General features: G+C 38.2%; 2 protein-coding genes across 9 annotated transcripts in view; one reads left to right on the plus strand and one right to left on the minus strand.

The window, feature by feature from the left end:
• ARHGAP1 (Rho GTPase activating protein 1) overlaps positions 1–7,460 on the plus strand; it is a 37,168-nt gene extending 29,708 nt beyond the window's left edge. Inside the window, exons 8-13 of the mRNA XM_007421768.4 lie at positions 277–384; positions 699–775; positions 1,129–1,206; positions 1,350–1,478; positions 1,728–1,831; positions 4,161–7,460. Of these exons, the coding sequence (XP_007421830.1) occupies positions 277–384; positions 699–775; positions 1,129–1,206; positions 1,350–1,478; positions 1,728–1,831; positions 4,161–4,340 (676 nt within the window). The 3' untranslated portion in view covers positions 4,341–7,460. The remainder of the gene's footprint in view (positions 1–276; positions 385–698; positions 776–1,128; positions 1,207–1,349; positions 1,479–1,727; positions 1,832–4,160) is intronic.
• A 6,951-nt stretch (positions 7,461–14,411) lies between these two features.
• Positions 14,412–27,797, minus strand: part of ATG13 (autophagy related 13) — a 35,852-nt gene continuing 22,466 nt past the window's right edge. For 5 of the 8 annotated variants that reach the window (XM_088145709.1, XM_088145710.1, XM_007421764.4 and 2 more), the window contains 7 exons: positions 25,183–25,293; positions 24,035–24,174; positions 23,047–23,164; positions 22,704–22,781; positions 22,418–22,534; positions 19,852–19,980; positions 14,412–15,664 (listed from right to left, as the gene is read on the minus strand). In XM_088145709.1, the coding sequence (XP_088001835.1) occupies positions 15,587–15,664; positions 19,852–19,980; positions 22,418–22,534; positions 22,704–22,781; positions 23,047–23,164; positions 24,035–24,174; positions 25,183–25,293 (771 nt within the window). In that variant the 3' untranslated portion in view covers positions 14,412–15,586. The remainder of the gene's footprint in view (positions 15,665–19,851; positions 19,981–22,417; positions 22,535–22,703; positions 22,782–23,046; positions 23,165–24,034; positions 24,175–25,182; positions 25,294–27,797) is intronic. The other 3 variants (XM_088145711.1, XM_007421766.4, XM_007421765.4) reach the window with 1 other exon arrangement.

The raw sequence follows: 27,797 nt of genomic DNA on the forward strand, positions 1-27,797 counted from the left end.
TAATTCTCTTAAGCAGAGATTATTTTATGTGCCATCTTTAGTGCTCTATGGACCCAACCTGCCAATTCAAATTACTTGCTTCTGCTCAGTTGCCTGTGACCTTGATGTCCCATCATTTATTTCTAACTTTCTATGTGGGTAGTAGATGGTATAACTATTATAGAGAGTACATTGTAGGGCTTGCTTTCACAAAGTTGTGGGTCAGTGGATACCAGTTAAGCATTTTCAGTGTAGGACAGATTACTTTCATATGCACCCATGTTTCTTTCATTGTAGGTATGATGAATATCTGAGATCATTGCAAAAACCTACCCAAGTGCCTCAGAAAGTAACACCACCCCGTCCACCTCTGCCAAATCAGCAGTTTGGAGTTTCTCTCCAGCAGTGAGTATTTCCATCTCTTTATTTTAATTGATGTACCAGTGATGCCTGTACACTTTCTCTGGGTAGTAGTACAATATTATTATTGTTTCCAATAGAATCTGCTGCTGTAATTAGTTTTCTTCTGCCAGGCTGAGCTGCCAAGATCACGCCCAGAGAGACCCTGGATATTAGGCCAGTTTCAGAGTCTTTTCTTTCCCCCCAAATAATATGAGTGTCATGTGAGTGATTGTTTTAAGAAAGGTTGGTGTATACATTATTCATTACATCCTGCAGAGAAAAGACAAACATTATTTAAGCTTCTCCTTTCCCAACAGCCTGAGGGAGAAGAGCTCAGACTGCAATCCTATCCCACTGGTGGTCAGAGAAACCATTACTTATCTACAAGAGCATGGTAAGCCAAGAAAATCCATTTTCATACTGATCTGCCCCCTCCAGTATCCCCTACAAGGATTTTTTGTCTTGCATGAGCTTAGTTATCTTCAGATGTCTTAGCATTATCCTAGCTCCATACTGAAGGACAGTGCACTTCTATATGTGCCCAGTATTATAGCTGTTATATATAAATGTTGTGTTGTGCAAAATTTCTGGAAATTATTGGGAGAACTTGCAGTCCCCTTGCTTCACCGTCCTGTGCTATAATTGGCAGAATACTGTAGACACATTGTTTTTAGGGCTACATAATGTTTATTGCCCATAACTGTAGTAATACAATTGCTCTGAGCTCTTTTTTCCCCCCTCTTTCAGCTCTTACCACACAGGGGATTTTCCGGCGATCCGCAAATACACAAACAGTAAAAGAGGTTCAACAGAAATACAACATGGGTAAATGTCTGCTTGAGCTAGTCTCTTCCATTCTTCTCCTTTCTGTATGGGCTCTACATCTGCCCTTGGCACATGGAATTTCTGCCCTGTTATGGGTTATGTTTTGGCTGTTGCTCTGAAACATTTTATTCTGTCTTACCCAGGACTGCCTGTAGATTTCGTAGCATATGAGGATGTGCATCTTCCTGCTGTGATTCTAAAGACCTTCTTGAGGGATCTGCCTGAGCCTCTACTCACCTTTGGTCTCTACAGTGATGTTGTTAATTTCTACAGTAAGTGGTTACTAAGATGGTCCTGATCCCACATCAGTAATCTTTTCCCAGTATGCCTGACCCAGAGTTATGGTTTTCTTTGATAGTAGGAGAGGCCTTATTTTTCAAGTTAATATAATGACATTTCTACTGATTAGGAGACTCTATTTCTTTTCAAGTATTTTTCCTCTGCAAGATAATGTCTCCCCATTATTTGCTAGAATTGGGAATGCTGGTGCACATATCAGTCTTGTTTTCTTTTCCTTTAAGGCATGGAGGAAGAAAAGAGTATAGATATTGTGCGCAAAACACTTCAGACTCTCCCTGAGGAAAACCATCAAGTTCTGTGTTTATTAATGTCCTTTCTTGGGCAGGTGAGATTCATGTATTACATACTTTTCAAATTCTCAGTCATAAGATGTGGTGATGGTGGTTGGCTTAGATAGCTATAAAAATAGATTAGAAAACTTAATGAAGGGTGCCTATCAGTTATTAATAATTATAATAATAGAACTAAGTAGAAGCTCTGTGTTTGGAAATAACCTATATCTGAATATACATTGTTTAGAAGAGCTGTGAAGACCTTGTTCTTTACCCAGGCCTTTGGCGAAGGAGAGTGAGACCCCTTGCTTCATCATGCTTGCCATCTTTTATCTTTATCTTTTATGCTTGATTGAATTTATTGAAATTTCTTTGATTGTTGTGAGCTGTCCAGAGTTGTTGAGAGTTAGGCAGCATACAAGTTTAATAAATTATTATTATTATTATTATTATTATTATTATTATTATTTACTATTAGGAAATGGGATGCTAAAATAGGTGAACTCAATTCTTCCTATATCCTTTTGCAGTGTAAATATTGATCCATGTCCCTTCTAGAGTGCTCCATCCTGATCCCCTCTCTCTCCGCTCACTGAAAAGTACTATTTGGGAACAGATTGAGCTCAGGTTCCCCCACACACTTCAATGCTGAGCAGTGATTAGAACCTTGAATTTTTCTATATCCATATTGAAAACTAATCACTATATACCATATATATCAGTTAACATTCTTGCTGTGATTTGTGTATTCTTTGGTAAAAAAACATTTGAAGTGAATATAGGGAATATAAATGAACTTTAATGCTTATAGAGAGAATTTACTTCCTGGATAGAGAGTATCTCTAAGAGAATAAGGGACAAAATATGAAACCTGTGCTCCTATATGCCCTGCTCCTGAGGCAGGTGAACAAGATTGCCAAAAGGTTTATCTGTAATAATCAGTTATTGTGTGTGTGTGTATGAGAGAGTTATCTATAAAATTCTTTGTGGCTCAGCCTGGTTATCTGTGAGACCACTTGTCTCTAGTTATACCTGCCTGTCCTATTAGATCTAATAGACTAAGCATGTTCTAAGTCCCATTGTTAAAATTATGACATCTTTTGGGACTTCAGAGATGTACCTTTTCGGTGGCCTTACCTGCTTTGTGGGAAAGTAGCCCAATGTCTGCATGGTCCCAATACTGTTGTCATTTAGAAAAGGCCTTCAACTGTGATTCTTTCAACAGGGCACTTTGTGACTCTACACTGACATTAAGATTGTATTCCTTGGTTCTTGGTGTTTCCTTCCCTGATATAAAATAAAGGTTTTGTGTATTACTTTTTTCTACAGGTAGCCTTCGCTTAACAACCATAATTGGGACTGGCAACTCAGTCACTAAGCAACCCAGTAGTTAAGTGGGACATCATGTGACTGTTACAACCTCTCTTCTGCTGCAGTTGTTAAGCAAGTCACCGCGGGTTGTGACGTGAGACACCACATGACCGCGACTTGTGATTTTACTGTCAGCTTCTCCATTGATTCTGCTTGTTGGAAGCCGGCTGTGAAGCACGCAAATGGTGATCATGTGACTGTGGGATGCTGCAATGGTCATAAACACCCGCTGGTTGCGAAGTGCCTGAATCTCGAATGCATTACCACAGGGATGCTGCAACAGTCATAAGTGCAAGGACTGGTTGTAAAGTTACTTTTTCAGTGCCATCGCTAAAGGGCAGTCGTTAAGCGAGGACTACCTTTACTTGCTTTATTGATTTTAATATAATTGTTTTATTTTTCAAAAAGAGCTCTGAAAAACTGGCTTTCTCCAGGCCTTTGGTTAGAATGGATTTGCAGGACTGATTGTCTTTTAATGGTTGCTTTTCTTCTGACGTTTAGGTGGGGTTTTGTTTATTTGTTTTAATTATATTGTATGATTGTTTTTACTCTACACATCTAAAGGTGGGCAGCTTCATACATTTCTTAAATAAATAAGTCAAATTTATAAAGCCACCCAACTCACAATGATTCTGTTGTAAGTTGCCAAGAGTTCCTAGGATGGTTGAGGTGGCTTATAAATGAATAAATAAATATCCTCCAATTAGATTTTTGTTACGTTATTCCTGAAAAGCTGGAGACCAACACAGTTAAAAGAATTAGTAGACGACTGATTCTGGGAGCAGTGAGAAGAAAAAAAGATTTGTAACTAAAAGTCTGTAGTTTATGAAACAGCAAGAATTCTAAACTCCATATACCATTGTTTATATGCAAGACAACTTTGGTCTTCATGTGTGGCATGAGAACTGAATAGATGGTGAGGAGCCAAGCACTGAATGAAATGCCTGCTTTCTTTCAAGTGATAAGAATCAATTTTCTTTCTCTTTCTCTCCCCTGTTCCTTCACATGTAGGTCTCTGCCAACAGTGATATCAACAAGATGACCAATGCCAATCTGGCAGTAGTTTTTGGCCCAAATCTGTTGTGGGCTAAAGATGCAGCTATAACCCTCAAAGCCATCAATCCTATCAACACCTTCACCAAGTTCCTATTGGACAACCAGATGGAGCTTTTCCAGAACACAGAGGCTTGATAACCTGTTTGTGCTAGCACGCCCTGTATCCACTGTGATCATTCCTTTCTTCTTCCCCTCCTTCCTTTCTTTTCTACCTTGCTTTGGAGATGTGGCCATTCTAAGGAAGATCCAGGTTATGGTGTGAAAGATGGATACAGTTTGCTTGTTTGTGTATATGGGGTTTTTTTGCAAGAGGGGTCTGATCAGATGAGGATGGAAAACAGATCTTAAAAATCAAGTTCTGCCTTGGCTGTTCTGTCTGGGGTACTGGTACTAGTATTCAGGTTGTTCTTAAATGTTTAGGTCCCTTCCTTTTCCAAGGGTGTCCTGTCAAATAAATCTCCTCAAATATCAATGGAATTGCTTTCTCTTAGTACCAGGGCTCTGGGAGGGCTAGAGTAGAATCTATTTCAGTCTGTTCTCTGGTCCAAATTGGTTCTTCACAGGTATCCAAGTCAGACTTTAATACCCTTTAATACTGAGAGTGACCATTGCTGAATACACTTTACTTTATACCTTTGATGGACACATGGGCTTAGCCCCTGGGCAAAACTGAGCCATAGTAATACAACTGGCTTAAGTGCCTGGAGAGTTATCTATAGATTTCATGCAGCGCTGACACTTGATCTGCTATCAGATGTTCCTGTTGTATTAAGATACATGCTCTTGGATGTAGTGGAGCTCTATATTCTGCCTTTACAGTGTCCTCCTGTAGGCTTTGCCAGCAGTTTAATTCAAATTGGCCTTGGCAGCAAGCCTTTCCTTTTTAATTGGGAGATAATGAATGCAAGTGTGTATGTACTGATATTCATTCAACCTGGCCAGGTGATATTAGCTCCTTTCTGCCAAAGTCCAGATCAAATACTGGCCATACCTGTGGCTGAAACACAGGAAATGTGCTATTAGGTGGTTCTGGCTGCAGCGCTTTAGCCTTTGGAATTAGACTGTTTTCAAGCAAAAGCTTCATGATGGGGGCCAAATCCTATTCTAATCTGTTGGGATCTACTGTGCCAAAATTATTACAAAACGAGTTTGTTTCTACCATCTTTTCCTTATTGGGTTCAAATGTAGTTCTTCAACTTAGTCAAAATGACTCTGATGCACCCTTGGTTTCCTTTGCACTTGAGAGATATGAAGCATTGCTATCTCTTTCTAGGAACTGAGACAGCCCTGCAGTATGTTTATCTGGTTTTTGACTCTATCTTTTTGACTGTTTCATGGAGTTAGTTTTGTAAGCACTAGTCTTAATCTGTATAAAAATAGTAGTGGCCTACAGGGTGTTCAGCAGCCATAGTTTTAAAATAAAATCTTAACATTTCCATTATGTTTTGCTGACAGCTATGTTAGGAGCTGGATATGATTACATAGCCATAAGTTGACCCTGTAAAATAGCAGGGCAGAATTTGCAGAATTATAGAGGCTAGCAATGTTTTTTACCCCATAGTTCAATGCAATTACTCAATAAAATTGTTCGTTACGGTTATAATTAACAAATGATCAATGAGTACCAAAAAGTGCACCTGGTAATCAGTGCCCATAGTCCAACCATGGCCAGTGAGTTAGCTCTAGTAGTACTTGAAAGAATTCCAAAACTGTTAGTGATAACTGGGAATGGCAGATTAAGGTGGTTGAAACTATCAGGAGGGGCTGATGTGCTAAGATTGCTCATTCTCCTTTATTAAGGCATATATGATCAGTCTGATGTGTTGTAGATAGTGGTTAGTCTGAAGAAACATGGGGACCCTTTTAGCTAGAAATGGAAAATGATAAAGATTATCAAAAGCTTTTTTTTTTCTAATGTCTTTCATACAATACTATTTAGCATGACTAAATGAGGAGTGGCCTTGTGTGGAAGCTGTATCAATTAGCTTCACTGTTTTATATTTCAGGCCATGAACTTGTTGTAAAAGCTTGTAGGCTGTCTATTTTTTATAGCATGCCATTGTGATTCAGGCTAGATTTGATCTGATTCCAAGCTACAAAAGTATTGCTTTGTTTATTAAAAATGCCCAGATGGAAAAGAAACTGATTCTATAAAAGCTGTAATTTAGAATAGTAAGGTCCCAGGCTGCAAGTTCAGCCCCTGCACCCAAACTGTAATTTCTATACTGAATTACTTTCAGAATAATGTTAATGCAAGTTGGGGAGAAAAGAGTTTCTTTGGGGTTAAGTATTGCCATAACTAGGCAGTGACACATTTATCAATTACATATATTTCAAACTCCTGAATGTGACTTTGCATTGCCAGGTTATAAAATGTACCTTGTTAAGTGGTGCACATTATGAAAGTGAACTTGCAAAACTCTAGAAGTGAGCCAGTGTAAATAAATCTGTTAATTTTCTCACTTTGCTGGAGCTACCAGAAAATCTAGAGCCTATGATTGCTTTGTTTCTTTTTCTCATTTTGCCTTTTTACAACTGTGGCTAGCCATGGAGCTGCGATAGGCTAGACTGCTTAAAAGAATGAAATATGCGGCTTGAACTACACTGCACTCCAAGTTTTGATTTCCAAAATGCCTGCTGCCTGGATTGGGGTATCCAAGCAGGCAATCAGAATAATTAGAGGAGCAGCATCTCATGTAGCTGCTTATGTCTTCCCACTTCCTTTTCTAACAGAACTTGATAGTTTATGGTGGCTATACTTCCTGTCCTCCTTTGTCCCTCCAATGGTATATCTCCTTATTCCTGTTTCTTGCTGCTTGGCTTTCACGTTAGGTATTGACCACAGTATTTCTGTTGATGGAACACTCTGTCTCCACTCTCTTTTTTGCCTGTTAATAAACCCACTGATACTTTGGTATCCTTGGAACACAGTCTGTGCCCGCAATGCTAGCAGTTGGTCTTTTGCTTGTACTGACAACAGCTTTTGGGTAATATTGCTGATGTTGAGGCCAATCTTATATGTGTTGCCTCAGCCAAATATTACACGGCCAAATGAGCCCTTGTTGCGCACTCTCTAGCAATTTTTGTTGCTGTTTCTTATATTTTTCTTCTTTTAACTGTTTATTGGGAGCAAGGCTGGGGATTGTTACTGTGACTTTTATTTACACATCCTTGTTTATTTCCTTCCAATGGTACCAATCTTGTATTCAGTTTGCACTTTTTGTACTTCAATAAACACCCAAAACCAATAACAGATATTGGTGTATTTCTCAAATTTGTTGCTCTAAGACTAGTTATTAAGAGATACTGTTTAATATTAGGCACCTGCTGCCTGCTCAAGTCAGTACTTGAAAATACAGAATCTAATTTTTCTCATCCTTAAACCCACTGTGTCAATTTGATCCAGCATAATTGTACCTATTAAGTGTAAATCAATGCTCATCAGATATAGGACAGTCAGTTTTATCCAGGGTTTCTCCAACCTTACTATGGCTGCTTTAATTAGTTGCTTTCAGATCAGGCTTAATTCTTGCTAACTACATGGCCAAATGTTTTTATATATCTTCACTAGAACTGAAGAGGAATAAACTTGAAATTAGGAGCTCATTGATATCTAATCTATCTAGCAGAAGCTCTTGCTAATTCTCCTTTTCTAGGTAATGATCTCATTAGGTCCCTGAAAAGAAAGCTAGAAAGTGTCCAGCTTCTGAAGATAAATTCTGGTCCTATGTGAAGTACATATGCTCCTTTGAAGGAGGGCATATTTGCTTGCAAGAGGTGTGTAGAATGTTATAAAAACTAGAATAATGTGAACTGTGAGAGCCATAAACTTTTCCTCTGTCCCAACCATGATCTAAATTTACAGCTAAATATACCTGACATAAATGTAATCATATCGCTCTTTGGAGTAAAAATGAATAAAATGAATAAAGATGAAAATAATTACAGTGACCAGGAAATGAAAGGAATGATATATTAAAAGTAATTAGGGAAAAGAGATAATACTTAAAAAAAATGTTCCTAATTTTGGCTTCCACTCTTAGAAAATGCCAGTTTGTATGATAATTGACTAATAACATGAGTCCCATTGAAATTAGTGTGGTAACTGGGGACAGAATCACAACTACTTGTTTCAGTGTGATTTATTAATGATTAATATATTTCACCCATTCATGTGCCCTTCTATGATATTAATTAATTTTACGTAGGATGTATTCATAAATAAAATCTGGCAGAATTGTAGAATTCAAGGTAACACTCTAAAAACTCAAAATTAGGGGACTGAATTCTGACTCTAATACTACATTAATTTTACAGTAGATTAAACAATTAAATGTTGGATATCAAATAAAAATTAGAAACTTGTCATAAAGTTTTCATGAATACAACTACCAAGTAGAAAGCTACTGACTTTTTGAAAACTCTGCAGCTTTCTTTTAGGATTTGGATATTGTCCTTCATAGCACAGAAATGCCTCAAGCGAATGTTTATACCAAATATGTGGCCTGATTCACTTTATTTTTTGAAATAATTGCCCTCACAACCATTTTTCATACTTTTTATTTCCAGAGGAGGATTGTTTTTTAACCCTCCATACAAAATGCTGAGAACCTGGCATAAATATGGTCACTAGCATGCTTTCTCTTTAGGGAATTTCCAAGAGGCAGAAAGAGCTATCCAAATTAATGCTGCATTTGGTTCCCATGTGACATGTTGAGATCGTGCCAGGATGATTTTTGCTTATGGAAACTACAGCTGCAAAAGCATTTTTCATTCCTTTTCCTGATAACAACTGAGCATGAATTTAAACTGACCTTAAGTGCATGGGTATCTGTCCCTGGAAATGCAAAGCCAAAGATGTCCAACCCATCATCTATTGGCTGCATGCAACCACAAAGCACCGTCTGGGGGGCCAAAAGATTAGTTCTCTTGGGTAGGTAAAGGAGTGAAATAAACATCTTAAGCTTTGCGGAAGCAAAATACATTCATTTTGCCCCTTAACATCTCCCCAGTTGAGATGTTTCTCAAGTGGGGGGGGGGGAGGAGGCTGTTACAAAAATGCAAAAAAGGCATCCATTTCTCCCCAAAACAATCCAAAAAGTTTGGCCTTGCCTACAAGTGTGGTTACTAGCTCACAGCATCCAACACATCTGCATTTAAGCTTGTAGTACTTGTATGCCTTCTCATTTTGTTCCCTTTTGAAACCTTTTCAGCCAAAGCTACACTCTAGTAACTGCTTTTGAATATGTTTGTAATACGCCTGAGATACATGCATTCTGTAAACACTGTGCACAAGCTAATTTCTGAGCTTTAGTACGTGTCAATATATTGTACAATGCATGCACAGATTTTATTTACTTACATTCCCCAGCATTACCACACTGTTTCTGTAGATAACACTGTATTTTTCTTAGAACTCAAGTTTCTAGTATGGAAAAAATGAGACACTTTTATCAGTATGTTCATTAATAATGTAGTTATATAAATAATTTTAAAAAATAAATCCACATCATAAAATTGTTGTCAACCTGTAATGAAAATCTGATAGCATAATTAAACCAACCTTTCTGTCTCCACCATTTTATGGGAGTATAAAAGTTCTTATTGATGGCAATATTGGCAAAGTTAGGCCTCTTTCACAGATATGCTATTTTTATTTACGTACAGTGCATTCGGAAAGTATTCAGACCCCCTTCACTTTTTTCAATTTTGTTATGTTGCAGCCTGATACTACAATTTTTCAAATTCATTTTTCTCATTAACCTACATTCAGTACCCCATAATGACAAAGTGAAAACAGAATTGTAGAAATGTTTGCAAATGTATGAAAAAGGAAAAACTGAAATATCACATTGGCATAAGCATTCAGACCCTTTGCAACAACACTTGAAATTTAGCTCAGGTGCCTCCCATTTCTCTTGATAGTTGCTGAGCTGTTTAAACACTTTGATTGGAGTCCATCTGTGGTAAATTAAATTGATTGGACATGATTTGGAAAGGCACACCCCTCTCTATAGAAGCCTCACAGCTGACAATGCATACTGTATCAGAGCAAAAGCCATGAGGTCAAAGGAACTGCCTGCAGAGCTCAGAGACAGGATTATTGCAAGGCACAGATCTGGGGAAGGCTACAAAAAAAATTCTGCTGCACTGAAGGTTCCCAAGAGCACAGTGGCCTCCATCATTCTCAAATGGAAGAAGTCTGGCACAACCAGGACTCTTCCAAGTTTGGTCACCTGGCCAAACTGAGTAATCAGGGGAGAAGAACTTTAGTTAGAGAGGTGACCAAGAACCTGATGGTCACTCTGAGCTCCAGAGATCCTGTGTGGAGATGGGACAAAGTTCCAAAAGGACCACCATCACTGCAGCCCTCCACAGATCTGGGTTTTATGGCAGAATGGCTAGACGGAAGCCTCTCCTCAGTGCAAAACACATGAAAGCCCGCTTGGAGTTTGCAAAAAAGCACCTGAAGGACTCTCAGACTGTGAGGAACAAGATTCTCTGGTCTGATGAAACCAAGATTGAACTGTTTGGCCTCAATTCTAAACGTTATGTCTGGAGGAAACCAGGCACTGCTCATCACCTGCCCAATACCATCCCAACAGTGAAGCGTGGTGGCAGCATCATGCTGTGGGGATGTTTTTCAGCAGCAGGGACTGGGAGACTGGTCAGGGTTGAGGGAAAGCTGAATGGAGCAAAGGACAGAGATATCCTCAATGAAAACCTGTTCCACAGCGCTCAGGACCTCAGACTGGGCTGAAGGTTCACCTTCCAATATGACAACGATCCTAAGCTCGCAGCCAAGACAACACAGGAATGGCTTAGGGACAACTCTGTGAATGTCGTAGAGTGGCCCAGCCAGAGGGCCACTGACCTGAACCCTATTGAACATCTCTGGAGAGACCTGACAATGGCTGTCCACTGATGGTCCCCATCCAACCTGATTGAGCTTGAGAGGATTTGCAAAGAATGGCAGAAAATCCCCCAATCCAGGTATGCAAAGCTTGTCGTGTCATACCGAAAAAGACTCAAGGCTGTAATTGCTGCCGAAGGTGTTTCAACAAAGTACTGAGTAAAGGGTCTGAATACTTATGCCAATGTGATATTTCAGTTTTTCCTTTTTAATAAATTTACAGACATTTCTAAAATTCTGTTTTCACTTTGTCATTATGGGGTACTGAGTGTAGATTGAGAAAAAAAATGAATTTGAACGATTGTAGAATCAGGCTGCAACATAACAAAATTGAAAAAAGTGAAGGGGGTCTGAATACTTCCCGAATGCACTGTATATCCTTATACACACACGTGATGTCTCCTAGGATTCTAGGTGGCTTCTGGGTACATATTTTGCTCCTGTTCTAAAGTACACTTCTAGTCTTTCATGAAGACAACAGCAAACCTCTATAGATGTGTTTCTGGAATACAGACAGTCCCCTACTTGCAAACTTTCATGTTGCAAACTTTCACCGATACAAACAGGATAGACCCGCAAGTCAGAACTGGGAGTCAGGCTGGTTGGAACTGGAAAGCGGGAGAAGGCAGGAAAGGATTAGTTTACAGCACATCGCAAACCCTCTTCCACCTTCTCATTCCATTTGCATTTGAGGTTTGCATTGAAGTTGGAGTTCCCAGAAAAGGTTAGTTTACGTGGCGTGCACTGTTGCCGGGTGAGGCAGGAGAGGGGGCGGTAGCAGAGGATGGGAGAGGGGGCAGAGATCTCCTGCCTTGCCTGATAATGGAGTGTGCCATGCCCCACCGGCCCTGCATCCTGCCTCCACCTTTTTTTTTTTTTTTTGCTTGTTGGACTTATGAACAAAATGGACTTACGAACAGCTTCTTGGAACGTAACCCATTTGTAAGCAGGGGACTGTCTGTATTTAAATTATTACTAATTTTTCTCAAATGCTAATACTCTAGAGCCAGCAGTGTAATTCATCAAATTTCTACTATTGCATTACATTGTAAGGGAGACAAGATGGATGTCATAGAAAACCTTACTATTACTTCTGTTTCATAGTAAATCTTCTACACTGGAGTGTGTGTGGGTGTGTATATATACATATTTATTCCAAGGCAATTTGCTGCCCTTGAGCATTTAACACAAAATGCTTCTTATGCAATCCTGTGCATTAATACTTGAAAGTTGTACTGAACCTGGAGAGGCATATTTCTGGGGAAAAAATGTGGGAAAGGTGCTACGAAAATAGCCATTCTGCAAATAGTAATGAAGAGTTAGATGTTTGGGGGCTTTAGCTGGGAGGCAGCTGTTTACCCTGCCCTGCTAGAATCAGAAGTTTCAGTAGAAAAGACAGTGAAACTATAGTTCACAGCTGAATTTAAAGTAACACAAATGTTTTATTGGAAATTGTATGAATATATGGTGGATTATTCTGAAAAGTGTTTTCAAAGAAATGCAGTGGAGGACCCTTCTTCCTTCAATTGGTGCACGTGAATGTTGCCAGTCATGCACAAATTCTGATTGAGAGCATTGTGGTACAAATAGGTAGACAGTAATGTATCCTACTTTGAAGATCTATAATTAACTGGATCCATCCTAGAACAGGACTGTTTGGGCTAGTAAATTGATGCATTTATTAGGCAGAATCAATGAGAATTTGTTCAAAGAATAAACAAAAAAACAGGACTCAGACAACAGAGCCTTACAATATGTAAGCAAATATCTTGCTGTTTCCTCCCCCCTCCCAAGTACCCCCAATCTGTGAAGTTCTCAAAGGGGTATTCTGTTGGTAGAACATCAGAATCACACCATTGGATACAATCCTGAATGTACTTCGGTGTAAGAAAAACCCAGCATTATTCCTATACATAGCAAATGAATATCAACATGAGTAACTCTTAATTCTATTCAGAGATACAGAAGTTATATTTTTATTTTATTATCTGTATAATTTTAGACTATGAGAATAAATAGTTATTTGACTAAATTCCCTTAACTGTCACAAAATGCTTATTGTGAAATTGAAGGGGAACAAAATAAGTGCTGTGGCACAAATGTCAAGGTAAAAGTGCATAAAGCAACTCAGTTTTGAAAGAGAAGCGACTTTTACTTGACCCCACAATAGGAACAGTAGAAATGCAATTTCCTTATCAGATATCTTCATTTACAGGAATAGGCTCTCCTGTAATCAATGGTGGAAAAGCCATCCTGCTTAGGCAAAGAAGAATAGCTCTACATCAGTACAAGTCACCTGACATTTCATGGGTAATAATAAGGAATTTCCCCCTCCCCTGTATTCATATTATATTTTGATTATAAAGCTAAAGGGCTTGGTAAATACTCTGGGAATCAAGCCCTACTTTATGCAGATATGGCTATGGGTTGGAACTTCTTTCTGCCAATTTATTTTGAAGTAGTTTTGATGTTACTATCATTCTTAGCCCAAAAACAACCCCCCCCCCCACTTAGGAGCAATTTAGGTATGAATCTAGATGTGTGTTCTTCAATGGACCAATAGCGGATAACAGTATCATCACTGGTGCTTTGAAAATATATTTAAAAGATTATTTTTTTTAGTCGACTTAAATAAGCTTCTTACAGTTTGAGCTATTAATATAAACTACATGCTAGAAGACAAAAGATTTAATTTTCTGCTCATTTCTGCAAAGCAGCAGGGAATAGAAAGCTCCAGAAGATGTATACTGCCCTACTACTCCCCCCCCCTCAACCACCCTGCCTCAGGCCCCAAATAAGCTAAACCTAAAAGAGCGGAGCACTGTACTTCAGGAAGTCAACATCCCATTATTTTAAACTGTAAATATCCTTCATATCTAAAGCCAACAATCATACAAAAAGCATCTAAGATCAAAGACAAAAGGAGTGAGGGGATATGATCTTTCTTCAATATATGACAGTCCAATCCTAAACAGGTTTACTCAAAAATATCTTCCCAAATTTAAGAAAAACTTGCTCCCAAGAAAATATACATAGAGGTGAATCCTTAGCCTGTTTTTTGACAGTGGAAAGAAGAAGTTGTGCCCAGAGCCTAGCTTATCCCTGAACTCAAGGTTAGTGTCTTGTCTTTTCCCTTCCCCATACTTGCTGTGGAACATGGAGCAAACAGAACATATAGAAATGCCAGCCAATTTCATTACTTAATGCCTAATTCATTAGAAAAAAACTTCTAACAAAATGTTGCGGGATAGAACAAGTACCATAAATCTCATAAAATGTGCTTTTATACCAAGTTACTTTCTAACTCACCGTAGATTACAGTAAGTTTATTTTACAAAGCTCAGCTTTTTAGAACTCTGCAAATTCACTACACCAGAGCAAGCATCTTAATCATGACATTTCTAGACCCTAAGAGGGCAGAATGAAGATCAAGTCAGTTTCTGGGAAAGATACATTTCCCAGCATAACACGTCTGTTTTGGGGGGAAAAAGGTATTCTGATTCACCCTGCAAAGAGCAAGGGGAAGGAAGATGCCCTCACTCTTTGCAGAGTTGTTTAGTACAGCACTTTTGCAGTGACAAAGAACACAGCAGCCTATGGCTACATAACAAAGTGAAAACATCACATACAATTTTTCTTTAAATATAGTTTTCCTTTAGAATAATAAATATGTCTTATTTCTCTTACCATAGAGCAGCAGCATCTGGAAAAACTTTGGACTAAAGATTCCTAATTAAGTAATCCTAAAGAATTAGGATTACTAACACATTTATAATTACCAACTGTAAGAAGACCCCATGAACTCTGAACCTTCTTCAAAAGCAACAAGACTTAGACAGGCATTGTTTTTGACTCTATTGGTGGAAAAATATATGAAAAGCACTTTTTTCTGCTTATGGATTACTTCCCAGCTGTGCAGCAGGGAAAGAACTGTGCTCTTCATTTCTTAATTGCGCATGCAAATGTGCAATACTTTGTTTCCATTATTTAGAGCATTAAAAGTGAATATTATCCCTTGTAGTATATGAAACGCACTAACTGAAAATAGGGTAATTCTGCAGCACTAGTGTTTAGACTCAATGTAGCATAGATTGTTCTGTTTGTTTTGTTCCTTTCAATTGATGGTACTACTCAATCAAGTGAAAAGGGACAACAGTTGATGGAGGCAGAAGCAATAGACAATCATCACAGACGAGATAAAAGAAAGCAAAAGCGTTGACGATTTTGTTCCTTACTGTACTGCTGTAGATGCCAATTTTAACAGGAAGGAAAATGAATTAACTCATCACAAGATCAGTTCAAAATAATGCACATTACTTTCTGCATCAGACAGAGCACAGCAAGCAAATGAAGTGGTTGGTGCAACGTAACAGGACACTGAAGGAAGAGAGGCAGATGCAAAATGTATAGGCTTGCTTTTCCACAGTGCCCAAGAAGAAGTCTGATGCTGCTCTAGCTTGGTTCAATTTCACTGTAAGGTTTCTACAAAGGCATCAAATTCTTTGACATTTCTCTCATGGACAGCCAATTTCTCTGGCAGTGAGTCCTGTGAAGAGAGAGAATTTGTTAAGTAGCTATACTGAGTGTCCTCTGGGCAGAAAGATAAGATATAAATAGAATAAATTCTTGGAATAATATAGTAGCCTGAACTGAATGTGGCTTAGAATTAAAGATGGTGCAGCATAAAATGTTTTATTTTAGATTTAATGTAATGCTTTGCAATTCAACGCCCAGATCTCATAACCTATTTGCACAAAATATTATAAACATGTAAACAGGAATACTGTATTTACAATTTATTGCAACATAATGTACTATTAAACTAATAAGACTTTAAAAAACTCCTTGATAATAAATTTCTTTAGTCTGATACAGGTATCAAATCAACCCTGTTGTTATTTTCCCGACATCATTATTGGTTTTCATGACTGACATTATAGCTGAAGAAGATATACAGGTGAAACTCGAAAAATTAGAATATCGTGCAAATATTCATTTATGTCAGTACGGCAACTCAAAAGGTGAAACCAATATATGAGATTGACGCATTACATGCAAAGCGAGATATGTCAAGCCTTTTTTTTTTTTTTATCTGCGCTCAGTCGTTACCGACTCTGCAGTGACTGCTTGGACGAGTCCTTGCAGTTTTCAAGGCAAGGTGTTTCGGAAGTGGTTTGCCAGAGCCTCCTTCCTAGAGCAGAGCCCAGCTGGCGAGCGCAGGAGGCGGAGTTTCTGTTGCTTTGCGCCCTTTTTGGGTGAGCGCGGTTTCGCGCTTACCGGCAACTGCTCCTGACTCCTTTTGCAAGGCGCCGCCAGCATTTTTCCTCCCACCGGAGTGAGAGTACCCATTTATCTACTCACGTGAGTTTTCAAACTGTTGGGTTGACAGGAACTGGGGAGGAAACAGGAGCTCACCCTGTTAAAGCCTTACTTTGGTATAATTGTGATGATTATGGCGTACAGCTTATGAAAACCCCAAATTCACAATCTCAGAAAATTAGAATAGTGTGAAAAGGTTCAATATTCTAGGCTCAAAGTGTCCCACTCTAATCAGCTAATGAATCCATAACACCTGCAAAGGGTTCCTGAGCCTTTAAATGGTCTCTCAGGCTGGTTCAGTAGGAATCACAAGCATGGGAAAGACTGCTGACCTGACAGTTGTGCAGAAAACCATCACTGACACCCTCCATAAGGAGGGAAAGCCCCAAAAGGTAATTGCAAAAGAAGTTGGATGTTCCCAAAGTGCTGTATCAAAGCACATCAATAGAAGGTTATGTGGAAGGGAAAAGCGTGGTAGAAAAAGGTGCACAAGCAGCAGGGATGACCGCAGCCTGGAGAGGATTGTCAGGAAAAGGCCATTCAAAAGCGTTGGGGACTTTCACAAGGAGTAGACTGAGGCTGGAGTTAGTGCATCAAGAGCCACCACACACAGACGGATCCTGGACATGGGCTTCAAATGTCGTATTCCTCTTGTCAAGCCGCTCCTGAACAACAAACAACGTCAGAAGCGTCTTACCTGGGCTACAGAAAAAAAGAACTGGTCTGTTGCCCAGTGGTCCAAAGTCCTCTTTTCTGATGAGAGCAACTTTTGCATCTCATTTGGGAACCAAGGACCCAGAGTCTGAAGGAAGAATGGAGAGGCACACAATGCACGATGCTTGAAGTCCAGTCTGAAGTTTCAGTCTGTGTTGATTTGGGGAGCCATGTCATCTGCTGGTGTTGGTCCACTGTGCTTCATTAAGTCCAGGGTCAACGCAGCCGTCTACCAGGAGATTTTGGAGCACTTCATGCTTCCTTCCGCAGACGAGCTTTATGGGGATGCTGACTTCATTTTCCAGCAGGAGTTGGCACCTGCCCACACTGCCAAAAGTACCAAAACCTGGTTCAATGACCATGGGATTACTGTGCTTGATTGGCCAGCAAACTCACCTGACCTGAACCCCATAGAGAATCTATGGGGCATTGCCAAGAGAAAGATGAGGGACATGAGACCGAACAATGCAGCGGAGCTGAAGGCCGCTATTGAAGCATCCTGGTCTTCCATAACACCTCAGCAGTGCCACAGGCTGATAGCATCCATGTCACGCTGCACTGTGGCAGCCATTGCTGCAAAAGGGGCCCAAACCAAGTACTGAGTACATATGCATGCTTATACTTTGCAGAGGTCCGATATTGTTCTATTTCCAATCCTTATGTTATTGATGTCATGTAATATTCTAATTTTCTGAGACTGTGAATTTGGGGTTTTCATAAGCTGTACGCCATACTCATCACAATTATACCAAAGTAAGGCTTGACATATCTCGCTTTGCATGTAATGCGTCTATCTCATATATTGGTTTCACCTTTTGAGTTGCCGTACTGACATAAATGAACATTTGCACAATATTCTAATTTTTTGAGTTTCACCTGTATATCTCAGTTCCTTCATGAGAATGATTTATATGGGATTAAAACAAAAAACCTTGTAGTGTTCAGTAGGACAGAAATGCATGCCCATCCAGAAGCTCTTTCATTAACCTGAAAACTTGCATACTTCAGATGATGGAAATTGCACCAGCAATTTTTGGCTTGGTGGAAAAAGATCAGAATTTTGTGAGTGTTATCACCGCACAAAATGATTGCCATGGGAAAGACTGGGATTAAAAAATGGTTGCCATTTTGGATATTAGTTCAAAAATATCCATTGACTAGAGGGCAAACTAATGAGGCTAAAAGAAGAGTAATTTAGCCAAGAACATACATACAAAGTAGAAGTAAATCTGAGCTTCAAAACAAGGAATCAAACTTTGGATTCCAACGTTTTCTGCTACAATTTTTTTTAAATAAATGAAGATAAGAAAATTTGGCCAAAAATCTGAATTTAAAAAGCAGAAATGGGACTTGAATCTTTGGTATTAAATCATATATTTGCCAACAACAAAATACTTAGCTCACAGAAAGCAAACCAGTGACTCTCAGTGGAACTCATCAATATACATATGGTTCTCTTCTAAAACCCAGTGACACACTGCACAACAGAATATAAAAAGCAACTCCCCAAATCCTAGAAAAAAAATATATCTACCCATACAAAACCTAAGCAAAGCACACAACAGCAAAGCTTTCACATAATACTTCACCCTGCTATTAATTCTCCCTACAGATCTGGAAGATGCTCATTAAAAGTATAGCTTACTTTTTCCAGGAACAAGCTTGTAAGTGAAATGCTAGACTGCAGCTTTCCATATCTGTACTTTTAAAAATGCTTTTCAAACCCATATAGGGCCCGATAAAATGAAGAGAGATTACAAAACAGCAATTGACTGAAAATGAGGAGCACCTCTGTACAAATCAACACAAGTCCATGGCAGTTTTACAAATTTCCTCCAAGCCTCAATGTTGATTAGCTTCTTCCTTCCAAACAGAACATTGTAGAAAGAGTCAGCTACTGGAATGGCATGGAGAGGTAGAATTCAAACTATGTTGTTTCTCACCAAATAGATTTTTATAACTTCAATTATTTTCCACAAAGTACTTCAAACTGTGCTATTAGCAGGGAAAAAAATCAGCATTTAGCAAGAGCAAGAGCCTTGGGAAAAACTTTCCACAATCAGACAAAAAATCTTGAAATAAAAGAACGCAAAAAGTGACCACACTGTACTTATTTATTGACCAAAGCTCTGAATGTATTAGGCATCAGTGTGGAATTCAAACCATCAATACCCTTTATAGTATGCTAGAAATCTGTATAAAGGCTACAAACCCCTGGGAGAAAGAAAATCTTGCAGCTGTAAGTGTCCCTAGGGTGGCTGTCACAAGACAGGGGTTATTTTTGGCAGCTCCAGGCATACTTCCAGTTTTTGCCTTATTTATCACACTTTGTAGGGCTTTTAGACATACTTCAGCATGTTTAAACTGTTTTACTTAGGATATTTCAGAAATTCCAACAGTAATTTTAAGGAAAGTCAAAACTACTACAAAGTCAGTTACTCTCAGCCCAAACTATCTCACAGAGTCGTTGTGGGAAAAACAGGAGGAAGGAGCACTGTGTATGCCACCTTGAGCTCAGGAATGAAAGGCAGGATATATACATATATTCAAAAACCTATTTGTGAAAACAAAGATTTGAACTTGGAACCTCCTGGCTCTGTCTCTCTATTTCTCCAACTTACTAATTTGCTAAGTCCTCCAAGTTGGAAGTGAAAAGAGCTGTGGAAATAAATATCCCTCACAGAAATCTCTGTTGCCTACCAGGTCTTCTGCCATGGATTGAGCTCCAATGTCAATGGAGAGGCTGCTGAGTTGAGGAGGATTCTGAAATTCACGATAGAAAGTCCCTAGGTCCATTGGGATGATGTCATCTTTAGAAAATGCTGGCTTCTAGAATGCAAGAGAAAGATTTAAGTCAGCTATGCACAAGCAACACAATACAGAATTCTGAACTTTGGCCTGATGAAAAGAAGATAAATAAATAAAAATTATTTAGCATATGTCAATGTTGCATCTAATGGTATCACTATGTATTGGTTTATCAAATTTTATGGAGTGGAGAGCAAGAGGACGTATTCTTAACAATTATAAATATGATCTGATATAATATACTTTGTTTTGAATAAGGATAGGGATAGGAAGGCACTGTACTACAGTGATTCTGCTCCTATCTCAATGGGCATGTCTTGTTGATTGTCATGGAGGAAGAGTGATTGAACCCATGGGTGATTCAGTCTTGGGTACTTCAGGGCTCAGTCCTCTCCTCCTGTGTTATTTAATCTGTAACAACACATCTGTATGAAACCACTGGAAGTAGTCATTCATCAGTTTGGAGTGGAGGTATCATATTTCTCCATCCAAGGCTGTGAAAATGTTATGGAGGTCATAGACCAGTATCTGGAGCCTGTAAGGAACTAGATCGGGAGAAACAAGCTCAGACTAAACCCTAGCAAGATGGAGCTGCTGTTCATCCACAAACATCTTAGTCTCCTGAGAATATCAGTTCTAGTTTTAGCTCTGGACCAGGTCACCCTCCTGGATTTTCAGCTCCTGTTTGAACAACAGATAGAAGCTGTGCCCAGTGGAGCTTTGGCCAGCTTCAGCTGGTATGCCCATTGTGAATTTATCTGGACCAGGAAACACAGGCAACAGTTACTCATACTTTTATCACCATATGATTGGACTACTGCAATGTGTTCTATGTGGAGCTCCTTTGAAGATGACCTAGAGATACAGCTGATACAGAATACCATGGCAAGCCCAACAGAATACCACCTTATTTACAATTGCTGCACTGGTTGCTAGTATAGTAGCTTCCACACCTAAGTGTTGATTATTACCTATACAGCCCTACATGGGGCCTTAGGGACCTCTTTGTCCATAATTATTTTTTTCTTCATATGAGGCCATCAACAGCAGGATCTGCTTTAGATCCTGCCACCATATGAGGTAACAGGTACGTAGGTTCAGAGGCAGGCCTTGCCAGATACATCCCCTACATTATGGAATGGGTGGCTTCCAGAGATTTGTTTAGTACTCTTGTTCTTGGTCTTTTGGAAACTGCTGAAAATATACTTTTTGAACTGGACTTCCAGCCATTTTAATAGTTAGTGAAGATGGAGGGTTGCCATCTATTGTTCTGGACTGTTTTATTATGTTTCTATTGAAATTGGACTTTGAGAGGCTTGTGAACTGCCCAGAATTGTGTGATTATGACAGTGTAAACATTTTGTTAAATAAATAAAGATATATAATTCTATGCTACAATAAACCAGTAATTTTCTCTTTGTTTCTTTTCTTTCTTATATGTACAATTTTGTGAAACATATAATCCTAGCCTATCATTGTTATTTATAATTAACTTCTATTTGTACAGTTCTATTCATTGTTTCATCAGTCTTTTTACAATGAAGATACAGCTGTTGCATTGCTGTAAGTTTTTCTTCAAATAGTAATGTATCAGCTATCAATAGATCTCTCCCCCATTATCTTTCTATAGTATCCTTTAAATTCTTACTAAAATATTTTCCTATATTATTTTTAACTTTCTGAAAGAACACAAAGATTTGATTACAGATATAAAATAATTTTGAATTTGTTATATGCTATGGATGATTTCTGAACTGTCACATTTTTGTTACAAGACATCCTTGTAGATAGTTTCTTTGCTTATGCCAGAATATAATCTGGATTAAGGGATAAACTTTTGGGATTAATTTTTGGTCTGCAAAAATTAGGACAGACAACTTTTGAATTATTGTCTATTAAGGTTTTCTTCCCCACAAAACTTCTAGTGCATTAGGCTTCTGTTCTTTAGGGCGAAGGGAAAAAATCAGTTTCTCAATATTTTGAAAGGTAATTTTATTTGTGTCTGTCTTGCTGTGGTAGAATATTCACATATATTGGTGCCTTACTAGTCTATAAGGTCATATTTCTTCAAGGAGTTTAATTAACTATCATGGTCTTAATTTAACATTCTGCTCCAGGTAGGCTTGCAAAAACATGCAAAACTCCTATGTGTCTGGTATTTCCTGTAATATTCCATTTTTGTATTGGCACATGTTCTTGTCATTCTGAATATGATTTATATCTTTCTGGAAAGTAATCTTCTGGAATAAAAAGTTATTTGAGCTTTCCCAGAAGTGATTCAGCTCCATAATGGTCTAGGGATTGACTCCAGGTAGAACACCATGAATCGCTTCCTGTTCTGAAAGATTCACTTCTGGAAAGAGATTGGTGTTTTTTGGAAGAAAACCTTTCCCCAAATACCAGAGCATGGAGTTTTACATGAGTTACTTGTGTAATATAAAGGGCTGTGTGGACTTACAAAATCTATCATAACAAAATCATCATGGATATTCCCACTGCTGCTGCCACTGGAACCAACTGAGCGTAGGCTGCCTTGGAGGGGAGACTCTGTGTCTGGAGTATCAGGAGGATTTACCTGTTGAAGAAATCCAAGTATCCGATTAACATAATCAAATTCTGATATGCAAAATTAAGCAGAGACAAGAAGTTAGCTTTGCAAACAGAAAGCACAGGCATGTCTGACATTCAGGAAGCACAATACTAACAGTAATTTTATAGGATTGGGAAAGATAGGCAGTTCTTACCATGGGATCGTTATCTTCTAGGTCAAAGCTCTTGGGAGCAAACATTGCAAAAGGAATGTCCAAACTGGCCATTGTCACCTAAAGAGGTTCAAAAGACAGAATCTCAAATGTCTCAACAAATCCTACTATTTCTGCCAAGATGCAACATGTTGCTGCAAATCTTCATGCTAACAGCCCTAAAACTGGTCAGGTCAAGTTCAGAGATTAAAGAAACCCAAATATAGCAAAGAGTTATGCAGACTGCAGTCAGTCTGGAGTGGCATTTTTCCTGTGTTATGGGAAAGGACATTCCTTGCATTTCTTTCCTTTCTGAAGCCATATGAAAGCAATGAACTTTAATTACCTGACTGATGGGCTTATTGACAAAGGCTCCCACCTTCCGAACAAAGAAGGTCTCCAAGGCATCACGTGGAGATCCGCTCTTTCCTTCACTGCTGTTAGATACTGTTTCTGGGTCCTCACTGAAAGTTGAAAGAGAAAGATGGTGTAATTGTTATTATTCTAGAGGTATACGAGCACTGGTATGAAGCATTGGGTATGAAGTGTATGTATTTTCCTAATATCTTTCCTAGCTTTTTACTAAAGTTATATACAATACTTACCATACAGTTAAACCTACTTAGATTTTAAACCAGTGGGGCATTGGCTTTTTGACCTTTGTAAGGTGCTCTGGGAACTCCGCCAATGGAAAACATTGTTTTATTAGAAACTGCAGTTATGCTTTATCATCTAGCATCAGGCTAGTCATTTTACAAAAAAATAAGGCTTCTACACTGAAACCTCAAACATTCATTTGACTTGTTATCATCAGCAGCAATAAACTTTATATGTACTGACTATAACATTGCAAAAAATGGAGGTAATGAAATTAGGATTAAGACCGATTTTTTTGAAAGTATTTTTTCAAAGAATGAAGAGACCTCCAAAAGTAGAGGAGGCAGAGCAAAGGTTTTCTTCCTTTTCTGGTATCTAGTTTTATACTGAGGTATTGGCATAATCAGGACCTCAAGTGTTAAATTTGGCAAACAAGAACAAGTTTTAACAATTAATATTGTTAGATTTTGAGAATTATCTTCTCATGAGGGTGCTAGTTACAGAAAATGTAGAAGAGAACTGTCTCTGCATGCAGCTTTGGGAGTTTAAAAAAAAAGGGAGAACACTAAGCAGGAAAATGCAGATTCCTAGAAAAAAGTTGTGAACTTTAAAGGATGATGTTAAGCCTTTCTTCCAAAACTACTAATCTATGCAACAAATGCCATTAATTCTCAAGTAAATTCATTTTTGGTTTTTAAAAGTCATATATAGGCAATTATGGAAAGTTAGATACCTACCTACTAGATGGAGTAACTGCAGAGTAGTGGCCTCCATCCAGGGGGGTGCATGTTATTATTTTCTCATGGTCAGCCTGGGTGCCATGCATTGGTTGGCTAGGAATCAAGGGTACTCCTCCCTCCTTTCCTGGAACCACCAACTAGAACGTACAAAGACCAAACTAGTTATTTTTGAATTCATTCAAGAAAAGAAGAAATGCTTAGTTCTCTTACTTTCAAGAGTGCAATTGTTTGATTTTCAATTATAAGTAACAGAATTGATGACACATTTTATCTATTATGGAAGAAGCAGTGTACCTTGTTTCTCAAGAACTTGAATGATTTCTACCAATAGGCAAAGAGTGAGGGAGAATTTCAGTCAAATGTATAGGAAAGTTTAGACGGAGAGGAACAAACCAAAGTAAATAACTGGAACTGAAGAAAACTGGAAGATAACTGAAACTGAACAACTGACAGTTGTCCTGAATCCCCTGTAGCTTTTTTTTTTTGGCCTATAGTCAGAGAGCCTTCAAACTTCTTAGCAAGCAGAACTGGGCTCTTTCTCTCATAATTCATATAGTGTATACCTTAAAAGTAAAATATTTTGCACCAGAGCAAGTGGAAGAAAATTTTAATGAGAACATCTTTTAATCATTTATAAATTTTATTCAATGTACATGGATTTGTACCCTGTCCCATTTTCATGGTCATACAAAAACACATATAAAACACCCAGCTATACCCACACTGCACTAAATATGATTACAGTAGATATTATCCAAGAAGAAATGAAATTCTATAATTCTGAAATGCAAACTGAGAATGATATTCTAAACCAATGTAGTCATGGATAGATGCAACTGATGATATGATATCAGAAAAGACAACAGAAGCTCTCACTTTAGTGCAATAACATATATATGAGTAAATCTGAACTCCATATTAATATCTAGGTCTTCACTTTTAAAAGAATGCTCATTAAAATCTTATTTCATGTGAATCCAAAAAATGTTAGATTAGTGTTCTTTGTCATAAGCTAGCATCACGGTCTTTTTCAACTACAGTCCTATGTACTTTGCCAGTGTGAGATGAATAGATATAGAATAAGTAAAGAAACAGTGTTAGCTGTCAGTGAGATACATTTTATAGCAGCAAACCTCTAAGAGTACCTGATGAGGATGTGTAGCACTCAAGCCGCCAGCAAAGACTACTGGGTAGCCCAAGTCAGCTGATCCAACTCCCAAGGCTGCAGGCTGATAAGAAAGACGAGAGCTGGAGAGCTAAGAAATGAGGGTGGGGAGGAAAAAGAAGAGAAAGGAAACCCCCACAGAGTCTGAATAGTGTTTAGAAATTTAGGAAAGGGAAGGAAATGAAATCAGATTTGCAATATAAAGTTGCTAGTCTGTTTCTAACACTCTTGCACACAAAAATGTTAAACTGGTTCCAACGGAACTTATGACTAAGTAATATTCACAGTTATTAAGGGCCAATTTCCAAGGATCTAAATTATAGAAATGATCCTAATACAGTTTGAAAGATAAAATAAAGAGCGCTACAATCCAGTAATTAACATTCTAAACAAAGAAATGGTATTTGAAAACGACAGAAGCCTCTACAGCTGTTGCTCTGACAGAAGTCTACTAAAAGAATTAATACAGTGTTTGATAATTATCGTTCACATGCACCATTTTATCTCTCATTGACAAGTATAAAACCTGAGCAGAATTTTGAATTTCACTACAGAATGCAAGGTTTGCAAAGCAGAAATTCTAGTCATCAGTGGGGAAATCTAGGTCAGAGCCAAAATTAATTTCTGAGACATCTCAATTCACTGTAACTATCAAAATAATTAGGAGACCCACAAAAGATGGGCCAGAGGACAGAACTGATGCTATGTTTGTATCAAATCTCTTACTCTTGACTATCCAGAGTACTGTACATATATTCCAATTCTATGAAAAGTAAAGGCTGGAATTAAAACTCTCACATGTACATATATACACTAATTTGCATAATATTTTGCACTACACAACCTGTTGTGAGGATTGTACACATGATTTCTTAGCTAAGGAAAATGTGTGTGTGTGTGTGTGTATATGAGAGTGTACTCTCTCTCTCTCTCTCTCTTTCTATATATATGAGTGTACTATTATCCCAGTTAGCACTATTAAAGCAAATGACAGGAAACCTGTACACTTTTGGACATTGTTGGATGGTAAATCCTATAATCTCTAACTGTTAGTTATTCCGGAAATTGGTGTTCAATATCAACTGCAGGGCTACAGGTCTCATTCCTGTATTAATGAATCAGACTTTTATTGTAGGAGAGACTAATACAAAGGTGGTTTGCCACTGCTTTTTTTGCAAGATGTCTTTTCAACTACCCATTCAAGCCTACAGCCATGAGATTTCCTGATGGCAGGACATCCAAGTACTAACCTGATCCCTGGTGCTAATTTCATAGGACTTAGGTATAAGTAACTTTCAGCAGATGACATCCAAGATGTCCAAGTTTAATAAATTATTTAGATGATGATGATGATGATGATGACAACAACAACAACAATATTTGACTGGGTTAAGAATGAGCACATTCAGATTATTGGCTGATAGTGAGTCACTTTTGTTGTTCCCTACATGTCTTTGGTGATATCTACCTGTTGTTTTCATCTGAGAAAATACAGTGGTGATAAAAGACCACTAAGGCTGTCAATTGCCCAATTTAATCAATGCTTTTTTCCATTACTGTGGTAGAACCTACCTTAATACTTCTGCCTTTGTAGGGGCCAACACCAAAGGGAAGTTGCCTTCAAGATGACTGAAGGGCAAAGCCTGTTCACTACGCCATGCCAAACATTGACTTTTGGAGAGCCTGATCTCCTTCAATTGCAAATGAAGGACTATAGGGCAGGAAGAGTGGCTAGGCTACAGTCTTGCTACTTAATCAGCTGACTCTGTAGTAGCTGCACTAAGAGAAAAGGAAGAATGTGAAGGTATAGATATATATGTTTATGTGTGTATGTATCTGTTTAGCTATCATGGAAGCTGAGATTTTGTGTGCCTTTTTAAGTATACAAGCTAATTCAGTAAACTTTCTTGGCTTTGTTACTTAAGTAACTTTAAAAAAACCCACTTACACTAGCTTTTAAAATAAATGTATAATTTGTTTACATTTTAGCTTATTAATACTGAAAACAAAAAGTAACAAAAATGTTTATAGATTCTGATAATTACACAATTTTACAACATTTTAAAATGACAATGAAAACTACTGCATTAATGCATTGAATATTCCAGGGTTACAGGTTATTAACCAACACACATTATAACAGCTTTCAGTACAGAGCCAAAGAGGATAAGCATGTCTAAGAATGATGGGTAGAAAAACAAACAAGCAAGAAGCAATTTCCTACTGTTTAGTTGGATATTATGGAATGGGTATATCTGTAATTTTCAATTGTGTGTAGAATTTATACCAAAGAATTGCTTGACAGATGTGCCCATTTGATTGTTATGATTCTGTTTTTTGGAATTATTATGCTGCACATGATAAATGCAGCAGGGCTGGTAAGTCTGAGCACACCTGAACACCTATATATGAAGGCATATAGATTTCAACAAAGACAGTTTATCCTATTTTTGTGTCCACATGAAAGAATATTGATGTCATAGAAAGGGGGAGCTCTGTGGAAATATGTGAGCATTTCCACATTTCTCATTTTCATTCCCTGCTTTTTGTTTAATTGGTGCCCAAACCCAAATGCACATGTAGGCAGGGCAAATG

Source organism: Python bivittatus, unplaced genomic scaffold, assembly GCF_059951505.1.
Source record: "Python bivittatus isolate LINGU-HERP-01145 unplaced genomic scaffold, Pbiv_v1 ctg000480_np1212, whole genome shotgun sequence".
In the NCBI taxonomy this organism is placed as follows: Eukaryota; Metazoa; Chordata; class Lepidosauria; order Squamata; family Pythonidae; genus Python; species Python bivittatus.